Source organism: Myzus persicae, unplaced genomic scaffold (genome assembly GCF_001856785.1).
Source record: "Myzus persicae strain clone G006 unplaced genomic scaffold, MPER_G0061.0, whole genome shotgun sequence".
In the NCBI taxonomy this organism is placed as follows: domain Eukaryota; kingdom Metazoa; phylum Arthropoda; class Insecta; order Hemiptera; family Aphididae; genus Myzus; species Myzus persicae.
Window position 1 is genome coordinate 1 of NW_019104265.1, and position 21760 is coordinate 21760.

The window sequence follows — 21760 nt, forward strand, 5'->3', positions numbered from 1 at the left end:
TTGAGTGCATTAGTTGTTTATATTTTAAGCTATTCAAGAATATTTAAAATTTAAAATTTCCTTATTTAATTTCCTGTAGATATTCAATAATCAGCTGAGCGACTAACCCAGCTTTATAAAATAATTTGATGTCTGTTTTTTAGATACAACTATAATAAAATTTAATCTTAATATATAATAGGACAATGAAATATATAAAACACTAAATTAATAGTGTTCTGTAACTGCTAACTTTGGATTTAAAAAAAATTATAAGTTATAAATTAAAATTGTGTCTTATGGGTAATCACTTATAGTGGGTATTTCTAAATTAAATCTTATAATGAATGTCTATTTAAAGTACTTAAAAATAGGTTACAATTATAAAATTACCCTACCATCAGGGAGAAGAAAAAAGACAACGACGAGCGGTGTTTGTACATTATTTGATCTCTCGTATTTTATGAATTTGCTCTCAGAAATAAAATATGTGTGTACTTGGGTCAGCATATTTTTCATTAAATTAAATTGTTATTTAAAAAATAAATTTTTAGCACCAAAAAAGTATGAAACCAAAATTAATTACTTTAAACATAGACGCTTTCGGGCTTCGGCGGAATTTCTGATATTTTGTGTGCACTGCGGAATAAATCAGATATACGGCTGAACTCAAGTCTGAAAATATTGAGATTTATTATGAAAAAAAAACCGTACGGATCGCTTCATGTTTCTTGTTCATGATTGCAGCTTTGCTAACTGAAATTTTAGATCGATTGCGTCTTTACAACTACTTCGACAATTGCCACGGATTACATTATAATTTATTCTACGACAATATGATAAAAACATAGATTTATAGTATGATTCCGCGACAGTGAATCAATTTATCGAGCGAAATATTATCGTCGACGTTTTATCGCATGCTTGTTAATCGTGCAGTATTTCACCACGACTATTTTTTCGTGGTAATTTTATCGTGATCATTACGTCGCTCGTTTAGGTTCATCTTGCATCACTTTATCGCGTCAATCGTCGTCATTGTATGTACTATGTATAGGTATCCAATCTAGGTAATATTTTTAAGTCTAAGAGAAGGTTTCAGAATCATATACGATATCTAATTCCATATAATATAATATTATTATTTATAATAACTGATGATAGTTACAACTCAATATCATAATAGAAAATTAGCTATAGGTAGATTACAATTTACAACTCATAACTTTGGTAGGTAAGGATCTCATTAAAGACGTATTATAGTGACAGTATAACATTATAATACGTTGTTGTGAGTAACTTTTTTCGGTCCACCTTCTTCAACAAGTCGTTAATTTTAAATATACAATTATTCAAATATATTTTAAGTAAGTACATAATTATATAATTTTTGACTAATTTAATAAAATATACATATTAAGTTTTTTTTTATAAATTGCAATAAAATTTTATTCGTTGTCAAAAATTGAAAATTTCCCACGGGACACATCAATATCATTTAAAATAAATTAAGATAATTTAATAAATATTTTATTTTAATTGAAAGTATACATATTTTTTCTAATATATTTATTTCATGCTACATTTTAAGTAATATTTAATTTGAAAATTCCATTGCAAATAATATATATTTTATTTCATGAATAAAAAATAAAAATAAAATAATAATTATAAATATTGAATAAATTATTTATGACGAATATATTTATATATATAATGATTAATGAATATTACGATGATATGCCATGCGATGAAATGTATTCGATAAACTGCTACACGATGAAATGTTGGCGAAGGTGTTTAGTGCGATGAACAGTCACCGATGAAGTGACGCACAACGAATAGGATCGCGATGAAATAGCAACGATGACGTGACGGTGTACCATATTATAGTATATTACAAAATTGTATATCAAGGAGGTCCGTGTTTGAGATTTGATCATTAAGATAATGAAATGAGGTATAACAATAACCAAAATAGTTTATAATTTTAAAATTTAAATTACAACAATATATAAAGTACCTATTATTTTAATTTTTAATTTAATAATTAATTAAGGTTTTGTTTAAATATTCGAGGCACAAGCATNACAATATATAAAGTACCTATTATTTTAATTTTTAATTTAATAATTAATTAAGGTTTTGTTTAAATATTCGAGGCACAAGCATATTTTTCTATGAGTTATTAAATAAAAATCTTATTGTAAATAAATGTGATTACTACTTTTTAGATTTAACATAAAGGTATTCAGTGCCTAATGCATCACATTTAGCGTATACCGATTACCTACCGACTATACACTATACCAACTATAGTTTGTAAAATTCCAAGTTAAATCTTTTCTCTGAATACTTTCGAGCACGAAATTAATAGTTAATATATTTATTAATTTTGAGTGCATTGGTTAGGTATATTTTAAGCTATTCGAGTATACTTAAAATTTAAAAATTCCTTATTTAATTTCCGATAGATATTCAATAATCAGCAGAGCGACTTTCCCAGTTTTATAAAATAATTTGATGTTTGATGTACGACGGCGTCACTTTAATTCGTGGATCGACCACAAGAAAACGGCATAGTAATATTTATATATTACTCAACATTTATATAAATTAAAAATAAAAATTGTTGAATTTTGAGGGACATAAGAACTCCCGTGTACTATACTACTGTAGTATGACTAGTATGTACAGCACTATTTATATCTATTTGTGACAATAAAATTTAATTTTGAAACTAAAAAGTAAAATACGTAAGCCCCCAAAAGAATAGGTAATCAAACTTACGTATACATCGACTCTTCAGGTAATATATAGCTGCAAGTCCATATCTTGAGCGCTGACGCCATATCGAGGAACTTCTTTCTTCATCTAAATCCGAACTGAAAAAATCGAGATGTTTTATAAAAATTGCTTGAGTAGAATGAAATATGTGAGTAAATGTTTATTGCTGCCTTACACATTCCTCTTTTGTTCAATGAAATTATTAGAATTGTGAATCGTCTCCGACGAGTGACGACGATCGGCTTTTGCCATAGATTATAGATATTATAATATAATATGTTGTTATCAGTTTTCGAGTTTTTGAATTCTTTGGATGACACGATACATTTTTTATTTCAGATTCCGAAACATNCTTTTCTCTGAATACTTTCGAGCACGAAATTAATAGTTAATATATTTATTAATTTTGAGTGCATTGGTTAGGTATATTTTAAGCTATTCGAGTATACTTAAAATTTAAAAATTCCTTATTTAATTTCCGATAGATATTCAATAATCAGCAGAGCGACTTTCCCAGTTTTATAAAATAATTTGATGTTTGATGTACGACGGCGTCACTTTAATTCGTGGATCGACCACAAGCAAACGGCATAGTAATATTTATATATTACTCAACATTTATATAAATTAAAAATAAAAATTGTTGAATTTTGAGGGACATAAGAACTCCCGTGTACTATACTACTGTAGTATGACTAGTATGTACAGCACTATTTATATCTATTTGTGACAATAAATTTTAATTTTGAAACTAAAAAGTAAAATATGTAAGCCCCAAAAGGATAGGTAATCAAACTTACGTATACATCGACTCTTCGGGTAATATATAGCTGCAAGTCCATATCTTGAGCGCAGACGTCATATCGAGGAACTTCTTTCTTCATCTAAATTCGAACTGAAAAAATCGAGATGTTTTATAAAAATTGCTTGAGTAGAATGAAATATGTGAGTAAATGTTTATTGCTGCCTTACACATTCCTCTTTTGTTCAATGAAATTATTAGAATTGTGAATCGTCTCCGACGAGTGACGACGATCGGCTTTTGCCATAGATTATAGATATTATAATATAATATGTTGTTATCAGTTTTCGAGTTTTTGAATTCTTTGGATGACACGATACATTTTTTATTTCAGATTCCGAAACATCATATTATTCGGAGTGTTTAAATGTTAAATCTATTGAATTCAGATTTCAGAACACGGAACTCTGCGTATAGGCCATTTAGATACACTACTGTCGCGAGTCCATTTTTTTGTCCAGCATCTCACAATATTGTTTTTAGTCTTAATGGTTAAACTATAACTTAATATAAAACTTTAGACGTGTCGAGACATGAAAAAAATTCAAAATTAAGCTTTGAAATTTACAGAAGTACTAAAAAAATGGATACTTTAATCGTGAATGTAATATTCTCTCTAGGCTCGGCATTAATATTTTATTAATCAATATTATTCTATAATAGTGTGCGAAATTTCGCATCACAAATTTCACCCGATCTAAAAGAGGAAAATAGTAATGCAGCTTACTTGCAGTCTTATGTACCTATTTGCTATATACAACTCACAACTAGGTATTTGTGTATACAATTATTGTTATAGTTGTTAATGTTCCCATTGTTTTCGTCTTTGGTACCCTTGATACCTAGTGGCTAGTGGTTACTTGTACCGCCACCTTATTATATAAAACTATACAAAATTAAAATATATACCTACCATGCATGCAGACCTGTAGATACAAATTAAGTTTTATAAAATAACGTTTGTTATAAAAAAAAAAAATATTAACAACTTTAGGCGTGGGTGTTGGGGGTTTAGGTTACATAATAATATGCACGGTAGCCTACCAAAAAATTACAATTTTTCAATGTCCCTGACCGCTAAACTTAATATAGGCTGTAAGCCTTATAATATTATGTTTTTTTTAATGAATGTAAAATCTTATAATAAATATTTTGGATGATAATACTTAAAATCAAAATAGTTATTAATTTTTGCTGCTATAAGGTGTTTTTAGTTTACTTACATAATCATGGCAATATTGTAAAACCCAAAATGTCCTGATTTAATTTATTCGAGACTAAAAAATAAGAGGTTTCGCTAAAAAGTAAAAACATTAATAAATCATATTTAGCTATATAAAAAATGAATCCAATCAGAAACCGTTGAAAAATATAAACAAGCAAATTAATAAAAACTCAAAAAAATATGAAACAAATAGGTACTGGTTTTGAATTCAGTCGTCTATAGTTAAGAATTATATTGAGTAAAAATTTCATAAATTTACATATCGATTTTAGGAAAATGAAGTACCCACTAATACCTACCTACATTATTATGTTTTATGTAGATTTTTTTACTTATTAGGCCAGATTGGACGAATAGGAAATAAGTTAGTGTGGATATGGTTAATGAAGTAAAATCGTATGAGAATTGATAGCTACTAGCCAGTAAGTACCTATACTGTATAGTGTCTACAACTGTCTACATAATGATATATAGGTACCTTATAGTCACCCATGTAAACTTTTTGTGAATAATATAGGCAGCCTATATTATGTATAAGTACAATGATTATATTTTTATAATTTTTAACGGCTGTATCGCCAGAACCTGTATCAAAAAAAATAAAAATAAATTTAAAATAATATTTATTATATACTATTAAGTAGGTAATCCAGCCAAATTATTCTACAGACAATATTAAGTTAATACAAACTACAAAGTTAGAATACATTGATGATGATTAAAAATCCAATAGTATTAAAAAACAATGAATTGTGAGTTGTAACTTGTATTACAATTTTTGTAAGTTATAACCCAGGTATCAGGGTAAAATAAAAATACATAGATAGCTTCAGACCTGGATACCAGATATATAGGTACCACGGGACTGATTTGGACCAAACAATTCAATATGGGGGGGGTGCCGGTACGTCTTTACAACCCCCTAATTAAATTTATAAGGATAACTCCGGAAGTAGTAGAGTACTGACCTCGAAAAAGTGATACAGGATATCAGTAGCAAACTACTAAAGATTGGCTCATTTGGAGATCCAATATTTTGAATCGGGGCTGCATTATGACTCCATACCACCGCCTCCCATTAATTATTCCCATGTAGTTAATTAGGGGTTGCAGCACAAACGATGAAACTCGAGCACAATCCAGCACAAACGTAGCACAAACGAAAGCCCTTGGTTTGAATCCAAAGTTCGGAAGTGGGGGTGCCAGGGAAATGCACCTCATTTTTAATGGTACCTTCTATATGCCTATACGTTTCTACTGACTGCTTGATCAAAGATTAAATACGTAGCTATATTTTTGGGTAAAAAAATGTATTTACTTTGATGTGAATACGAACTTTGAAATAGTGAATGGACTTTTCGCATTTACTTAAAATAAAATAATAGGGTACCGTTACTATGTTGAACACCGATTAGCCTGTTATATAATAGGCTAAAGTGTACACACTTTTTTTATCTAAGTCGTTATTATTTATTGACTATTGTCTTATTGTCTATTAAGTTAAATATAAACGTTTATCTTTAGTAGAAGATTGCTATGTTTCAGGATTGCGTAATGATTATGTAAGTAAATGGAAAGGCTCCAAAATAGCTACAGAGGTCAGAGATCCGTGACAATGTCTTAAATGTAAGCAGCTTACCTATCTACAAATCTACAATTTACAAATGTATTAAAACAGCTATAGGTGCAGAAATGTAAATTACATTTTAAAAATCAATTTACTGTCTTAATAATTAATTAAAAGTGTGCGTCTCTCTAAATTTGTCTTCGTTTATATTATTTATTTGTAATATATATATATATATATGCTGAATAACTGTAAGATAACCCTTAATCTTTACCCTTTCTTTCCTCCTGCTTGCATTTTAAAATTCAAACATCAACTTATTCTATATTAATTGAAATATTATTGATTTCACTAATTACATAGATACTATCCTTTATTATAAAGGCTAACTCTGCTTATTTCAAAGTATGAGGAGTAATACAAGAACAAATATCTTAGTATGTAGACATTTGCAGAAGTTGTTAGCCCCTCCCTCCTCTCAAATAATTTTACCCAATTTTACGTACCATTATCTAAATTGTGATTAAAAATTAATACTTAGTATATTATGAATCATTGTATTTTATATGATGATCTAGCCCTAATCAATTATAATAATTGTGATCGAGTTATTTGATATCAAATAAATGATCATATCGATTAATAATATAATAGGTAAGTATTAATGATAATATTATAATAATACGCAACATCTATATCAACAAAGTACAAATACAAATTATATTATAGTATGGACCATGATTAATAACTAATGTACCTATGAATTTTTGAATATAGGTATGTGTTAATTCCCATTTGATATAGATAAATAAAAACCTGATTAATGATTAATGAAAACAATTCATTATTTTTTTTTTCTCACATTTACGGCTTTAGTCCATATCCACGTTATTTTTAGTTATGACTTTAATTCATAGATAACATGGTCAGTCAAACAGATAATATAATATAAAAATCTATTCACCTGTGATAAAGTATTACGATATAAAATTATATTTTTTAAATGATCTCATTTGATATGCTTTTAAATGTATGCCGCCGCCGTGTCCTCTGTTTATCTGTACTTCCGAAAGTTCAAACCATGTAATATATAATATAACATATATATAGTATATACTTTTATTTCTGTTTAAACCGACAGCAGAGGAGGATCTGTTTGAACACTACTACTCCTCAAATATAGTATATACTTAGCAATATAACAGAATAAAATATGATGATAAAATATACACAACAGGCAGGACCGTATTTAGGGGGGAGAAATGGGGAAATTTGCCCCGGGTGGCCAAATATTGATCTATTTAGGGGGCGGCCGGGCCCCCCACGGTAACTCGGTGCAATATTGTATTGTTTGACCCTTGTGAACATAACAATGCAACTATAACGGATAAGTGCTAGCGCCTAGCATAGAATACCTATAATTAATATTATTTTAATATAACCACGGTTGTAGATAAACAACAATGACTTAACCATAAAGAATTATAACTAAAAATGTGTTGAGAAAAGTCAAAAAACGGATCTATTTTTTGGTTGGGGGGGGGTGTAAAATTATGGTTGACCCAGAGCTCAAAAATTGTAAATACAGCCTTGACAATAGGTAGGTAATGAAATAGTTGATAGACGAGTGTTGTAAACCACTATGAATATTCCAAAACTATCTATAATTGCAATGTCTAATATTATATACTTAATGGTAGGTATGATGATAATTAACAATCAATAAAGCATTAAAGCATCCAACTCAGTGCTTCAGTAGTCCAGTGACTCCAGTTAATCATACGCCATATTTAGACATAAAATTATTTATATTTGAAATTTTCCATTGAAAAAATAGGTAAAAAAAAGTTTCTTATTAGTTGAGTCTTCGCATATAAAATTGCCCATATTGGCTAAAATAATTTATAAATTATTAATTACAAATTAGGAGTAGAGTATAGGCACATGTGTTCACATTTATATTTAATTTTTGTTTCTGGGCTTTTTTTCCTTCGTATGTTTATTATTTTGTGCTTTTTTTCTACTAGATATTTTTTTTTTTCTGGAGACTTTTTTTACGCCTACCAAATTAATTGTATTAAATAATTTAGGTGACAATGATCCAAATGACCAAGAACGCATGGAGTTAAAGATAATTAAATAAATAAATAAATTCATGGTTTTTTTTTTTTAATAGAGCCAGTAGATATTAGGTACTAGTCTAAAAATGTGAAAGTTAAAAGGCAGTTAAAATATTTTCTGCCCCCCCCCCCTAAAGGGTCTAGTGCCGCCTATGCACTGCAGTGAAGTGTAGAGTATAATATATTACTATAATAGTTCATCTACAATACTATAAACCATTTCATTAATATTTCGAGTTTAAGTTTTTAATTTTTCCGTTTATGAGATTATCTTTCAAACTGTACCTATCGAACGAAAAATGTCGATTGCTCAGAGTACAGAGTTACAACAACTTAGACAATCTATAGCCTCATAAATTAGTTTTAAACATTGGTTACGAAATTAAGTAGATTAAATGAATAACAATATGACATAATTTATATATTTGTTTATTTTGTTTATTGTTACAAATTATAAATATTCTGGTGTGAAACAATATATACTACAATATATTTTCCAAAATCAAAACAATATTTTATAATTACATATTAAATGCATTATAATATATTGCAATACGTTCACATGTTATAAAAAATAAGATAAAAACAAAACAAGAGTAAAAAGAATTCTAAAAAACAGACGCTTATAAAATAAAATAAATATAACTGATAAAAATATTATGCAGTATTCGATGGATGAATATTTAAATAAATCTTATGTGACTATGGCTTTCCGTTGGTCGTTACATTGGCAGCCGGAGTGGCAGCTGGCGCGTTGTTCGCCTTATTGGCTTTCGGAGGTTTGGTGGTCGCGACCGTAACGCTGTTTTTATTATCTTTTTCGGTTTCTTTCTTTTTGGACTCGTTTACTTTCGACGAAACTGACGATAAATACTCCTGAAATTGTTTTTAAACAAATTAATATAAATTTCACCGATCAGCTTATACCACTACTGTATAATAATAGTGACTATACTAGTTACCACCCAGGGCTTTTCCCTTACCAGTATTAATTTCCTTAGATCTTCGACAACTTTCTTGTACTTGGCCAACTGAGCATTGGTTAATTGCACAACTGTACCTTTGGCATTCTCCAAATGAGCGTACTAAAAACGTTAAAATATTATATATTACATTATGTATTTATTATTATGCAATGCATTAAATTTTAGCAAGCATTGATATTCGACTAAATCATATTAGAGATGACCTTAGAAATGAGAAAAGACATTCTTCTGACAATAGTATTAAGTTTTTTTCAGTTACGACTGCTGATTTGTTATTCTGTTCGTAATTAAAAATCGTATCCAAATTTAATTTGTATGTAATAATTCTTAATAATGAACGGAGTTTTATCGAACATCGATGAATGATACTAAGGAATCCTTGAATGTAGCCTTCGACTTAAAAAATGAGAACATTGCAATTGACGCCTATATATTCTCTACCTACTAATTATACCTGGAAGAAACCAAATATTTTCGACAATGGCATATGATCAGATATTCAGATGTGAATAATCATATTGTGGTTACGCGATATGAACTTAAAGTATAAAGTGTCTCGAAAATAAGAATGAACCAAGTTTCAGAATTGCTTCGAAAAATCTCTTTCCTTATTATTTTTTTTTTATTGGTCTTCATCACAACTTGGTAGCAAATGAGTCACTCTCCGTAATCTAATGCCATACTCGCATTTGCACCTACACTAAAACTAATGTGCACCCTAATCGTTAACCAAATTGTTTTTCATCCACACCTTTATAATTTGGTCCGCCAAGTAGGCAGCCTCCTGGGAAGCGTAGGTGAATGCGTGTCCCACGTATGCAGGTCCCATACTGATGTTTTTGGCCACGAAGTTGGTCACGTGCACGAAGCGCCTGGCTCCCTCCCTCGACAACATTTCGATGAGCTGTTCAATATTTTCTGGTGGCTTTTGATTTTCTGGTTCGTCCTCACTCAGGTGTTTCCAGATGGCTTTCATTTTTTCCGAAAACGCTTTAGGGTCCTTAGCCAACTGAAACATTTTTACGATGTGTGAGTTATAAGTGTTTTTTGATATTCAGTAGGTAATTCAGTGACATAAGCCATGTATCACTTAATCGATTTTCCGAACACTTAATCATTCCAATTAATGCTCGTGACTGCTGTCATATTTTAGGGTTCATTTTTAATTTGTTATAATAGTGTGGAATAAAAATAATATAATGTAGGACACAGATATTATGTAATCACATATTTTATATTATTGCAATAATAATATTTTTTTCTAATTAGTTTTGAAATTAAATTTGTACACACGTACAAATATACAATAATAGATTGTTTACATTTAAAACCAGCTAATCAACGGGTTTTAAACAGATATTTTAGTTTCATAACAATACCTCATTAAAATAATGTGTTGCAATATGCAATAACATTTAATATTTTTATTTTAGTAGTCACGAACTCTACCTATGAAACATAAAATATTATATAGACCTAATAAGACTGGTTTTATATCAATATTTTAAAATAGTAAGTCTTTAAAAAATAAAAGACAATAAATATATTATTAGATTACTTACTACTTACTACATGACTAGGTCAAACACCCAACATGTATGTACTTGGTGAGTAGGGGGGATTCAATAAACCTTTTTACCCCCACATTTTCTTGAATAATTTCAATTTATAATTTTTTTATAAATGAATCGTTATTCATTTCATTTCATTTATGGAAATTAAATGTATAATGGACTGCATGTTTAAAATGTATACAATTTTCAATTTTGGTAACCAAGGCTTGAAAAGTGTATGGAACGTTAGGTTGCCGAACCTATTTATGACATATTCATGATAAGACGGAATTGAAACAAAAGTTAATAATACTAATATATGATATAAATTCATATTATTATAATAATTTTAAAAAAATAATGCCATGATTTTGGTAAAAATCAATTCAGCCAACCATACTATTAATTTTAAAATAAATTAATATCATTGTAATATATTATAAAATAAAAATCATAAAATACCTCTCAGAATCATTTTTTGTTATTTTTCCTTTTTTCTTTATCATTGAATTCAAATTTAACAAGCTATCTCGGTGACCTACTGAATTTTACCAAGTGCATCTAACACCTACAACTGCACAACAGAACAGTTACGAACTTGCCCACTATTTTTTTTATTTTTCAATAAAAGTTATTATTTATTTAATTTAAGAATTCTAATGCATCGATATTAGTAATATTACTTTTTGTACTTCCTTTTTTCACTACTTTTATTATTAACCACTAAGCTCTTTAATAAGTTCTTTTTTTATAGTCTTTAAAACGTCTTAGAAGAAGAAGAAGAAGAAGAAGCTCTTTAAACAAAGAAGATTGTACAACAGTCACAATGTTTAAGCTAAATGTACTAAAATAATTAGGCATACTCGTTGTATGGTGTATTAGTATAGGTATTGTACAATGTAATAATAATTTAAAAAGATAAACATAAACTATAATAGTTGAGAATTATAATATAATCGATGTGCTATTTTATAGGCGATGTGACTTATATGCATAGCCATTGTCCATTAGAGCTATGGAAATTATCTACGTGAATAAAAAATTAATAAAAACTGTACATGGCACGGCGCGCTTGAATCGGTCATTAAAATCGATTGTCATACGATTTAATTTTAGCACTCTCAAACACGTTCGACTTCAGCTGTTAGGTTTTAGGTCTTGTAGGAGTGTGTGGGGGCAATGGATACTCACGAGATCTGCGAAGTACACGAAGCATTGGACGGTATCGTATCCCTGTTTTTTGAGTAGCTTGGCCTCAGCAATCGTCCTGCGGGTCAGGCGCCTTTGCAGTTTCCTAGAAAAGTGGTTGACGTGTCGGATAGTCTTCACCGCCTGGCTAGACGGTTCTGTACCTGCAGTAGGCAACAACAACACAATATATTGCCGACATATTTTGGTAAAGATTTGGACTATAATATATGATATTATAATTAGTAATCACACGTGATAGGTACATTATAGGCACATTATAACACTGTAGATAATAGATGCTCTGTGCATGTGTCGAAAACAAAAGCCCCAGGACCACTTGTCTTATTACGTCTTTTTTTAATAAAAAATCCTTACTCGGTTTGTCGGCCACGTCCTCGCCCGGATCCTTGTCCGGCAAGTATTTGTCCACGTATTTGTCGGCCACGCTCAAAGCGTCGTCCAACATGGTGAGCTGCTTCACGGAGTCTGCGCGTTTAAGCACCGGCTCGACTTTGGCCTTGACGAAGGTCTTGGTAGTGAAATAAATCTATGGGACGAAGATTTATTAGGTACCGTTAAAATCGGGGTTTAATCGGTTAAATTAATTTTTTTACGATTGCTGTCCTAAATATACAAACAAGTTTACATATCTACCGTTCTATAACTCAAATATTATCATCCGTATAAGCACATAAAAATCTACTCGTAAAGTTATACTATATAAAGTGTTACAATTGGGTAGTTGCGGTTTATCAAGTACTCTTTATTATTATTAGTAGTAAAAGCTTTTAATTAAATGCAAAGTTCTTATTATGAACGGGTGATTCGTGTCTCTTATCGTTTATCGTTTATCAGGCGTAGGTCAAATTCACCAGTCTAGGGCGATGAATATAATATACTAGTATGTTGTAGAACATAAACAGAACAACAATGAAACAGAGCAAAGGTATATCACCTCGTGCATAACTAATCATTGACCAATGTGTCTGGGAAAATCAAAACTATATAGGTAACTTGTTATAAGGTGTTATATTTGTTATTTTATCGTACAGACTAACGAGTGTAGTTTAAATAATAATGAAAATTAATTATATCAATATCATAGAGTATACTATTATATTAAATTATGAGATGAATTTTTTTCGAAAAATACGACCCTATTCCTTCAATTATATTAACAAAGTGTTTATTACGTGTGTTATACTCTAATGTCCTAGAAAGTTAGGTAGTTAATTAATAAATCAATGAATTTTAATAGGAATTATTGTTTTTATTTTTCGGTTTTATGTTGATTCTGAACTTTAGATTTCAAATCAGCAATTTTCAATATTCACATAATATTATATCTCCGATATATTTATACGAAAGTCAAATAATTAATATTCTATTATAATTTAGATATAATATCAGTTATAATATCATAAACAATATAATTTAAGAACAATATATAATAAATTACTCTCCTTATAAATAGTTTATTGTTATATAATATAATAATATTGTATATAGGAAGGTCACTACGTTGTACCATATTATTATTAGCTAAAATATTATAAGAAAAAAACAAAGTAATAATATAATACAGCATAAACAGTTTATAATAAACTAATAATATTAATTAATATTTGAACTTATTTTTCTTTAAAATCGTGGATTATTAAATAATTAAATAATATTTATGTTTGAATTTTGTAGTTGCATCAATCGGAACATATTACAAGACATTCATATCCCTCTAGGTATGGTAAACCCGTTTTTGTGTAACTTATCATACAATATTATTTAATATAAATTATGATTATTGTATTAGGCACTTCCTAATTCTAGGGTGGCCGTATTAAATAATTATTTATACGATACATACATCATTTTTATACCCATAACCCACTCATATTTAATATGCATGATACCATAGTCTTATAGTTATTAGGGAATTATAGTATGATTGCATTGGTATAAATATTGTATCATTTGCACCTCAACCCTCATAAAAGTATTAACATTGCCAACTTTTAATGTCACTATGACAATAATTAAAATCACCACAATGTGTATCAATATTTATTTAATCCATGTCACTATATAGTGTGATGAACGTACTTGGTAGGTGTATAACTGATGTGTTTATAATAATATAAGTACTAAATATACTGTTTATGCTATTTTATGTAAGTATATATTATAAAATTAAAGGTATTATAATTATAAGTGGATGACAAAACGCAAGACATTGAAATAATATGATGCATGACCTTGAAAATATAACTTTCAAATAAAGCACTGACAAAAACCTCTAGTCACTGATACCGTGGTATAAATACGTATAAAGTTATCCTAATTTCACATTTGTACAATTATAGGTACTCATTATTAATTTATAATGATATACATTTTTAACATAATGCATCGAATCATTATTTCTGTATATAGCATAACCTCTTGTAATCAAAAGGGTCGGGAAACGCGCAATGGCAGTCCACAAGTTCATTATCAAATCAAACTCCATTACAGAAATAATATCATTAATATGATTTTTAAATATTTTTCCGATACTTATCTACAATATTTTTCGTCTTGAAGAAAAACAATTATATAGATTACCTACCGAAATGTCATGAACGACCTAAAACGGTTCTAGTGCATTAAAATATGAAAATACTGTATAGTTTAAGAAACCGAATGTTTATCAAAGCGTATGAATTTAAAATCATTATAGAAAACGAAAAATTAATTTAATTACTCTGATATACCTACTGTATTTGTAATTATTAACATGCATTTTTTTTTTTTATGTTTTATAAATTACCGAAAATAACTACTTTTATAAACCATAATATTAAATATTATTGTAAAATACGGTATTTTGGTACTCACCTCTTCTGGAGTGTAAGTGACCATCGGTATGTTGTGTTCGACGACGTCCAACGACTTACACATGATATCGTCAATTCTGTTGATCGGGTCTTCAAACTTGATGACCAACGGAACAGACAGGTCCACGACGCTCAATACTGTCTTTTCTGCGCTTTCCAAGCTATATCCAATCATTCGGTTCGACATCTATAGTAAAATTATGTATGTTTACTCTCAATTTTTGTGAATCGTTAAGAATGGCCCTCGAAAGAATCGATACGTCCGATATTGAACCCTGCAGTGCTCGAATTGATTAAGAAACGGGTGGGCTGAGAGTACCTCTTCTAATTATATCCTAATCAGTAAGATATTTAAATATTCAGGTACCCTCACATTTTTTTTAAGCTCTTGCACCCCCCTCCCCTTTCAATTTTTTCCTAATTCAAGCGCTGATTATTATGGCAATAAGCAATAATGGCGGTAAGTACCTACCTTAACTTTTACGTAGATGTACGTGGCTTTGTTGACGCCCGACGATACCACCGGCAATTTCATGATCCTGTTTATGGCCACAAAGTGAGGCAAATCCTGTTTCCTCGAAGCCGTCATTTTGGGGTCGGCGATTTTTAGGTGAAAATCTAAATCCGTGTTGAAGAAAAAAATTATAATATAATTTGCACACCTCACTATATCACTTTAAATAATTATTGTACGGGGGAAAAAAATGTACCTATAATGAAAATAATGTGTTTCTCGTTCAACACCGCACGGTTGAATGAATCGAAGATCTTTAACAATCGGTGATATTAATGTACTTGAGTTACCGTGATATATATACTATGTAGTATGTATGTGTGTGAATCCATATATATATATGTTTATGGGTACGTGCGTGATTAATGATGACTAAGATATTGTGACCTCTCCTAGGTTATCGGTACACTCGAACACATGTAGGGTGTAGGTAAATATGTATAATAATAATAAAATATACGTTTTTATAACGTTTCGTTGAAATCGATCAGAGAAAGTTTGATACATTGGACCCGTGTCCTAATGAATATTAGGTATATAGGTATATACAATTATTATACATTTATAATAATAATATGTTTCAAAATATTATAACTTAATCACACCACTGCAATGTTGTAGTAAAATAATGAAAGAAATTTATGGAAGTCAAATCAAAAGTGTAATAGTAAAAACAATATAACCTTGTTATAGATAGAAGTCGTATAATGTGTATATTTCACGTGCCTAGAATATAATTATAGTACCGTTACTAAGAATTAGCTATAAACAAGACTTTGGTCGGTTGAAAAATAAAAAAATGCAACGTATTGTGTTAGCGATGTCTCATCGAGTATATTCGAGAGTTTGTGTCATAATATTTGCTAAATATTGTAACAATGAGAACGATAAACATTTCAAATTTTTTACAAACGCAACGTAATTGATTACCTATATATTATATAGATACTTGGATCGGGTGGCAGACGGCCATAATTATTCAAGTTGATGACTTCACATAATATTATACATATCATAACACATTTTATTATTGTCATAGAATCCTATAAATTCCTAAAAAAAAAATAACTACAGTATCAGAAATAGTCAGTCTATCGCTGATACAGCTAAATAATTACAATAATTTGGTCTTAAATATAATATGCCGGTAAATATCGTATTGTAGTCTTATATCAATGATCATTGATCATAATATAAACGTATAATACTTTTATTAAAGCATTGATTTTAAATAATAAATCATATTCGTTTAGTCTTTATTCACAAGTGTAGTAATAGTATAGTATATTATTCGATATGAAATCGGCGAAATACGGACGATTTAGTCACACGGACATAAATTAAAATTGATAAAAACATCATACTTACATTGTATTATAAATATTCAGCAGCATAATTTTTTTTATTTTAATTTTCACTCTGAAGATCGAAGGTGCACATGGGTGTAGGTATTTAAATCACATTACGGAACCTCCATCATGAGTACTTTGCGTGGCACATTTGGTTTATTTCAATGATGAGAAACTTTAACATCAATTAATGTTTTATAGGACTAAAAATGCTTGTTTATTGCCTTTGTGGATATTATGTAGACGTTATCTGTTGAATACAGTTCAAAAACACACAAAAGGGCATTTCAGGCATAATTTCTGTAATATATTGTAATCGGACATAATTATTTGTGATTAATTAAATTATTATTTACAATATAGGTACAACACAGTTTGTACTAATATTTTTAACACGGACGTCGGATGTGATGTATAATTTACACATTCAGAACAAAATGAGGAATGCATAATAAATTGGTTTTAGAATAATGCGTCGTTTGTTTTTTTTTACTTTTTGTTTATTTAAATAAATTACCTCATTTGTGGATAATAATAGTAGGGCCTGCCGGCTACCACAGAATTTATGTATCACAATCGGGGCAGTTAATCCATTAAAATTTTAACACAGACAATGTAAACACAGCAAACTAACACATTTTTCAAGTTTTCCGAACTTTTATCTGAAAATTGTGACAATAACTATGAATCAATTTTATGAGAAATTGATGGACAATATTATACTTACATCAACAACACACTACAATTTTGAAGAAAATATACATTTTTCTTGAATTATTGAGAAAATAATTATTATTATAGATTTGGATTTTATAAAAATTTTAACTCAATACAATAATAGTAATTTTAACAAACAAGTCATGAGGCTGCATAATTGAACTGGCTCAATGATTATTTTAAAATCTCAAAAGTGTTTAGTGAAATATTTTATCATAATCGATTAATAGTCTGATTATAATATTACTATTTAATGGTTGACAATTATTTGTATGAATAATAAGTATTTTTAAGATCAAAAATCCGAAAAGTGTTACTCTTAATAATTATTGATCTATGCATTATTTTAGTATTATTGTTTCAAAAAAAAAAAAATTATGGCAAAGTAATTTGTTATATAATTTAAAATGTTATGATTTCAAAAATTGGTTATATAACAAATCAGACGATTTAATCAAGGAAATCATAGTTGTAATAACGGGTTTAAATATCATTATTTTCACTTGCAAATATTTCATTTTACAATCATTATAATAATATATTACAGTATATTTTACAAAAAAAAAAAATATTTTTATCAGTTTTCTTTCATAATATTCAACTATATAAACAAGTACTATAACTTATTTAACTAATCATGTATCTAAAACCCAAACATGTTCCTTGAAATATTATAATATTGTTGTTTTTTTTAAAGTTTATTTAATTATTTAATATTAATAATTATGATGTTGTAATTTTATCATATACAGTGATATACACATACAGGTAGGTAGTTAATAGATTATAATTAATTACAAAGAAATTAACTAGTAATTTATTACAGTAAATCTAACTTTACACTTAGTATCATTTCCCAAATGTAAAGATTTAATATTTCTCACAAATGTCGACACATCGGCCGCATCGGCCTCAGTGGCCTATCCGCAACTACTTATATCTTACATTATCAACAAGTTTTAATCTTGAGTCTTGCAACACATAGATAATGCTTATTTTTGTTATTGTACTCTAACTGACATTTCAAAATCCATAAAAATAATGTGTAGACATATAGTTATTAGCTGTTCATTAGTAACAATAAATTATTACAGCTAATGTTTAAATACTCCTAACCATTAATTGTAATATGTTATAAACAGTTTTCAGGACTTAAAGCACTTAAAAACATCATTATAAGCACTCTTAAAAAACTTAATATTAAGCAAAAATATTTATTCAAAAAATAAAAAAATAAAAAATAAATCTTTACCTTTATATCACAAAAAAAATTAAACTATACTTTCAAGAGCTTAGGGTTTTTATAGATTTTAAGAGAGATTTTTCGCAAAATAAAATGTAAGCGGTATTTACAAACAGTTGAAAAAAGTTAATTAACTAATTAAATCTTATCGTCATTATTGCACTGAATGATCAAATGTCTTCTGAGGTTTTCAAATACAAATGACCTTCTGTTGTTCGATAATATTGTTTTATACGTAGAAAATGACCGTTCGATATCTACCCATATAATAGACGTATCCCTGTCAAAAACAACTTTGTAGGAGAAAACCACAAAAAAGTAGAAAAACTGGTCAAAAAATCAAAAATAATCAGAGATAATCAGAAATAAGCATTTTTTTGTAAGATCGCTGAAAAAAGCAAAAAAAAAAAAAACATGAGAGGTCCACTGCTACATTTTAAGTCAATCCATAAAAATAAGCAAATGCTTAAGTCCCGAGCCCTGGTTATAAACCTACATCTACGTATTTATCACTGTTTTGTACCTTCTTTCTAAACTTTTCTACACTTACCAGTCTAAATAAACTATTATATGTACATACATTTGGCATTGTAGTTTTTCCAGTCATTTTTTTATTGTTTTTTGATTTATAATATACCTATAGATTATATTATTAAATAAGGCAACGTTGTACTCAAACACTACTAGACTGATTTTGACGAAAATTTCAGGAGATTGTTCTTAGAGATTTCGGAAAGATTTAGAGATTAAGTTAGTATGATTTCGACTTCGTCCACGATAGCACAACAACCTTTAATGTATATTATTTCAATTACTTCGCCTTGTAAATTACTAAATATACTATAGAATATAAATAATAACAAGTGCCGCATCCTAAGATTTTTCATTTTCTTGGGCTAATCTGCGTTTAACCCTATCTTATTAAAACGATTAGCTTATGAAGTTAACGGCATTATACCTAAACCAAAATAGTTGTAAATCTAGTGGCGTGGAGTAGCGATCTTGACATTTTAAGAGACAAGTCTAATATTTCACCCACCCTGCAGTACCAATAACCCTTATAAAGGCATTCACTGTTATATTTGTGACTACCTATCGTAGTTATTACCAAAATAGTAGTAAGATACTATAGTTAACTACATTATCACTTATTAACCACCCACCCATTATCCCTCGAGAAAATCAGAAACTCTCGATTACCCTTGCGCCACGCCACTATGCAATCCAACTCATGTGGGTTAACTTCTTAGTTGAATAAGTCCGCAATCCGAGGTGGGTACATCACTGACCCCGATAAGCCACGTGAACTGAGGTAAGTACTCTAAAACCAAAATACACCTAATGTCGTATCAATAATTATTGTTCATTTTTCAAGGGCAATATCGGATATTACAGATAAAGAAAATAAGATTTATTCTACAACATAATACATTTTATTGGAAACATATTAATTTAAAACAACATAATTAATAAAATAAGTTACAAATAATACTATTAGTATAATAATCAAATAATACATAACACATAACATAAAGGTACATAAATATTATTGCACATATGAATAATAGTATAAAAATACAATATGAATCTCGATATACAATACACGTTTATAATAATAATAACAACAATAACAACAACAACAAATAATAATAATGATCCATTAAGTAATACCCTTATCATACCACCAGTATATATAATAAGTATAATATTTTGACTCGTGAATAGATATAATATATTATAATATGTTAATTTGACAACAAAAATATTGTTAGTAAGATGCATATAGGTACCTACCTGCCTACATCGTGTTTTCGTTTTAATCGAACCCTAGTTCTGCGTCTACCATTGCTTCCTCCGAAGACTTAATTACCATATACCTTGGTAGCCAAGTTCTCAATGTGGGATCATAAACTGGCACTGTTTCCTCGCTGTACGCTCCCTCGGGCCCAAACGGATCTACGTCCGGCAAGTCGTGTCTCGATACCTGTTGACTACTCGGATCGTCCGCATAGTCGTACTCCTCCACGCTTTGCGCCTCAGACTGGTCATCGTCTTCGGTGGACTCGGCGATTTCTTCGGTCACCGGTTTCCTGTGAAGTCTATAATTTCTGTTTTTATACTGTGGCCGAATGTGCGAGTACTGTGCCGAAGGCTCGTAACTAGAACCAAACAGTGGAGCATAAACGTGTGTCAACGATGATGAGGCCGGCTGCTGTTGCTTGTGACTCTCGTTAGATTTGTCCACATCTGCGGTAGATTTTACCACTTCTGGGCTGGAGTTGAATTTTTTTGTTTCGTGATAGGACTGTTTCCTGTCTTTCGGCGCACTATCTGTTATGTACATGCATTCCTCTGTCTCAGAACCCGTATCATCCTTGCACTTGTAACACGTCATCTTATCTTTAAGCGATTTCTTGCAGTTTGACCGATCTTTGTTACGAAAATCACCCAACATCTTGTTCACTGGGCTTTATTCGCCTGAATTGAAATCAATCGATAAATCTTTATCACCGAGCAACAAGGATTTGGTTTTCTTAAAACCGATTTGTCCGTTGTCTAAAAATCCAAAGTCCCCATCCTTAGACGAAAACTTAGTGGCTATACCACTCTTCCGGTTTGAGCCAAGCTCCGGGAACAGCTTTTTAAAGTAATCATCGTATGTTCGGTCACTGTCTAATTGTCGTTTGTATCTAGGCTTATCGTACACATTATGTGTGGAATACTCATAAGCGTTCTTTTTGGGATCATCTTCATATTCGCATTGTTCATACTGTCTATTTGTCAAATTGTCTTGGCACACGTTACATACGTTCCCTTTTTTCATAACTTTACGACAAGTAGAAGATTTTATCGG

General features: G+C 29.5%; 2 protein-coding genes across 2 annotated transcripts; both read right to left on the reverse strand.

Annotated features, from left to right (window-relative positions):
• Nucleotides 1-9142: 9142 nt before the first annotated feature.
• LOC111040599 (lipid storage droplets surface-binding protein 1) lies at nucleotides 9143-15924 on the reverse strand. The gene is made up of 8 exons (XM_022324534.1): nucleotides 15794-15924; nucleotides 15556-15701; nucleotides 15085-15270; nucleotides 12586-12757; nucleotides 12211-12371; nucleotides 10218-10475; nucleotides 9464-9565; nucleotides 9143-9356 (listed from the first exon to the last, which is right to left on the reverse strand). The coding sequence occupies exons 2-8, from the start codon at nucleotides 15670-15672 to the stop codon at nucleotides 9183-9185; spliced, it is 1170 nt and encodes a 389-aa protein (XP_022180226.1). The 5' UTR covers nucleotides 15673-15701; nucleotides 15794-15924; the 3' UTR covers nucleotides 9143-9182.
• Nucleotides 15925-20499: 4575 nt separating this feature from the next.
• LOC111040603 lies at nucleotides 20500-21390 on the reverse strand. Its single transcript, XM_022324545.1, has one exon. The coding sequence runs from the start codon at nucleotides 21359-21361 to the stop codon at nucleotides 20723-20725; it is 639 nt and encodes a 212-aa protein (XP_022180237.1). The 5' UTR covers nucleotides 21362-21390; the 3' UTR covers nucleotides 20500-20722.
• Nucleotides 21391-21760: the final 370 nt, after the last annotated feature.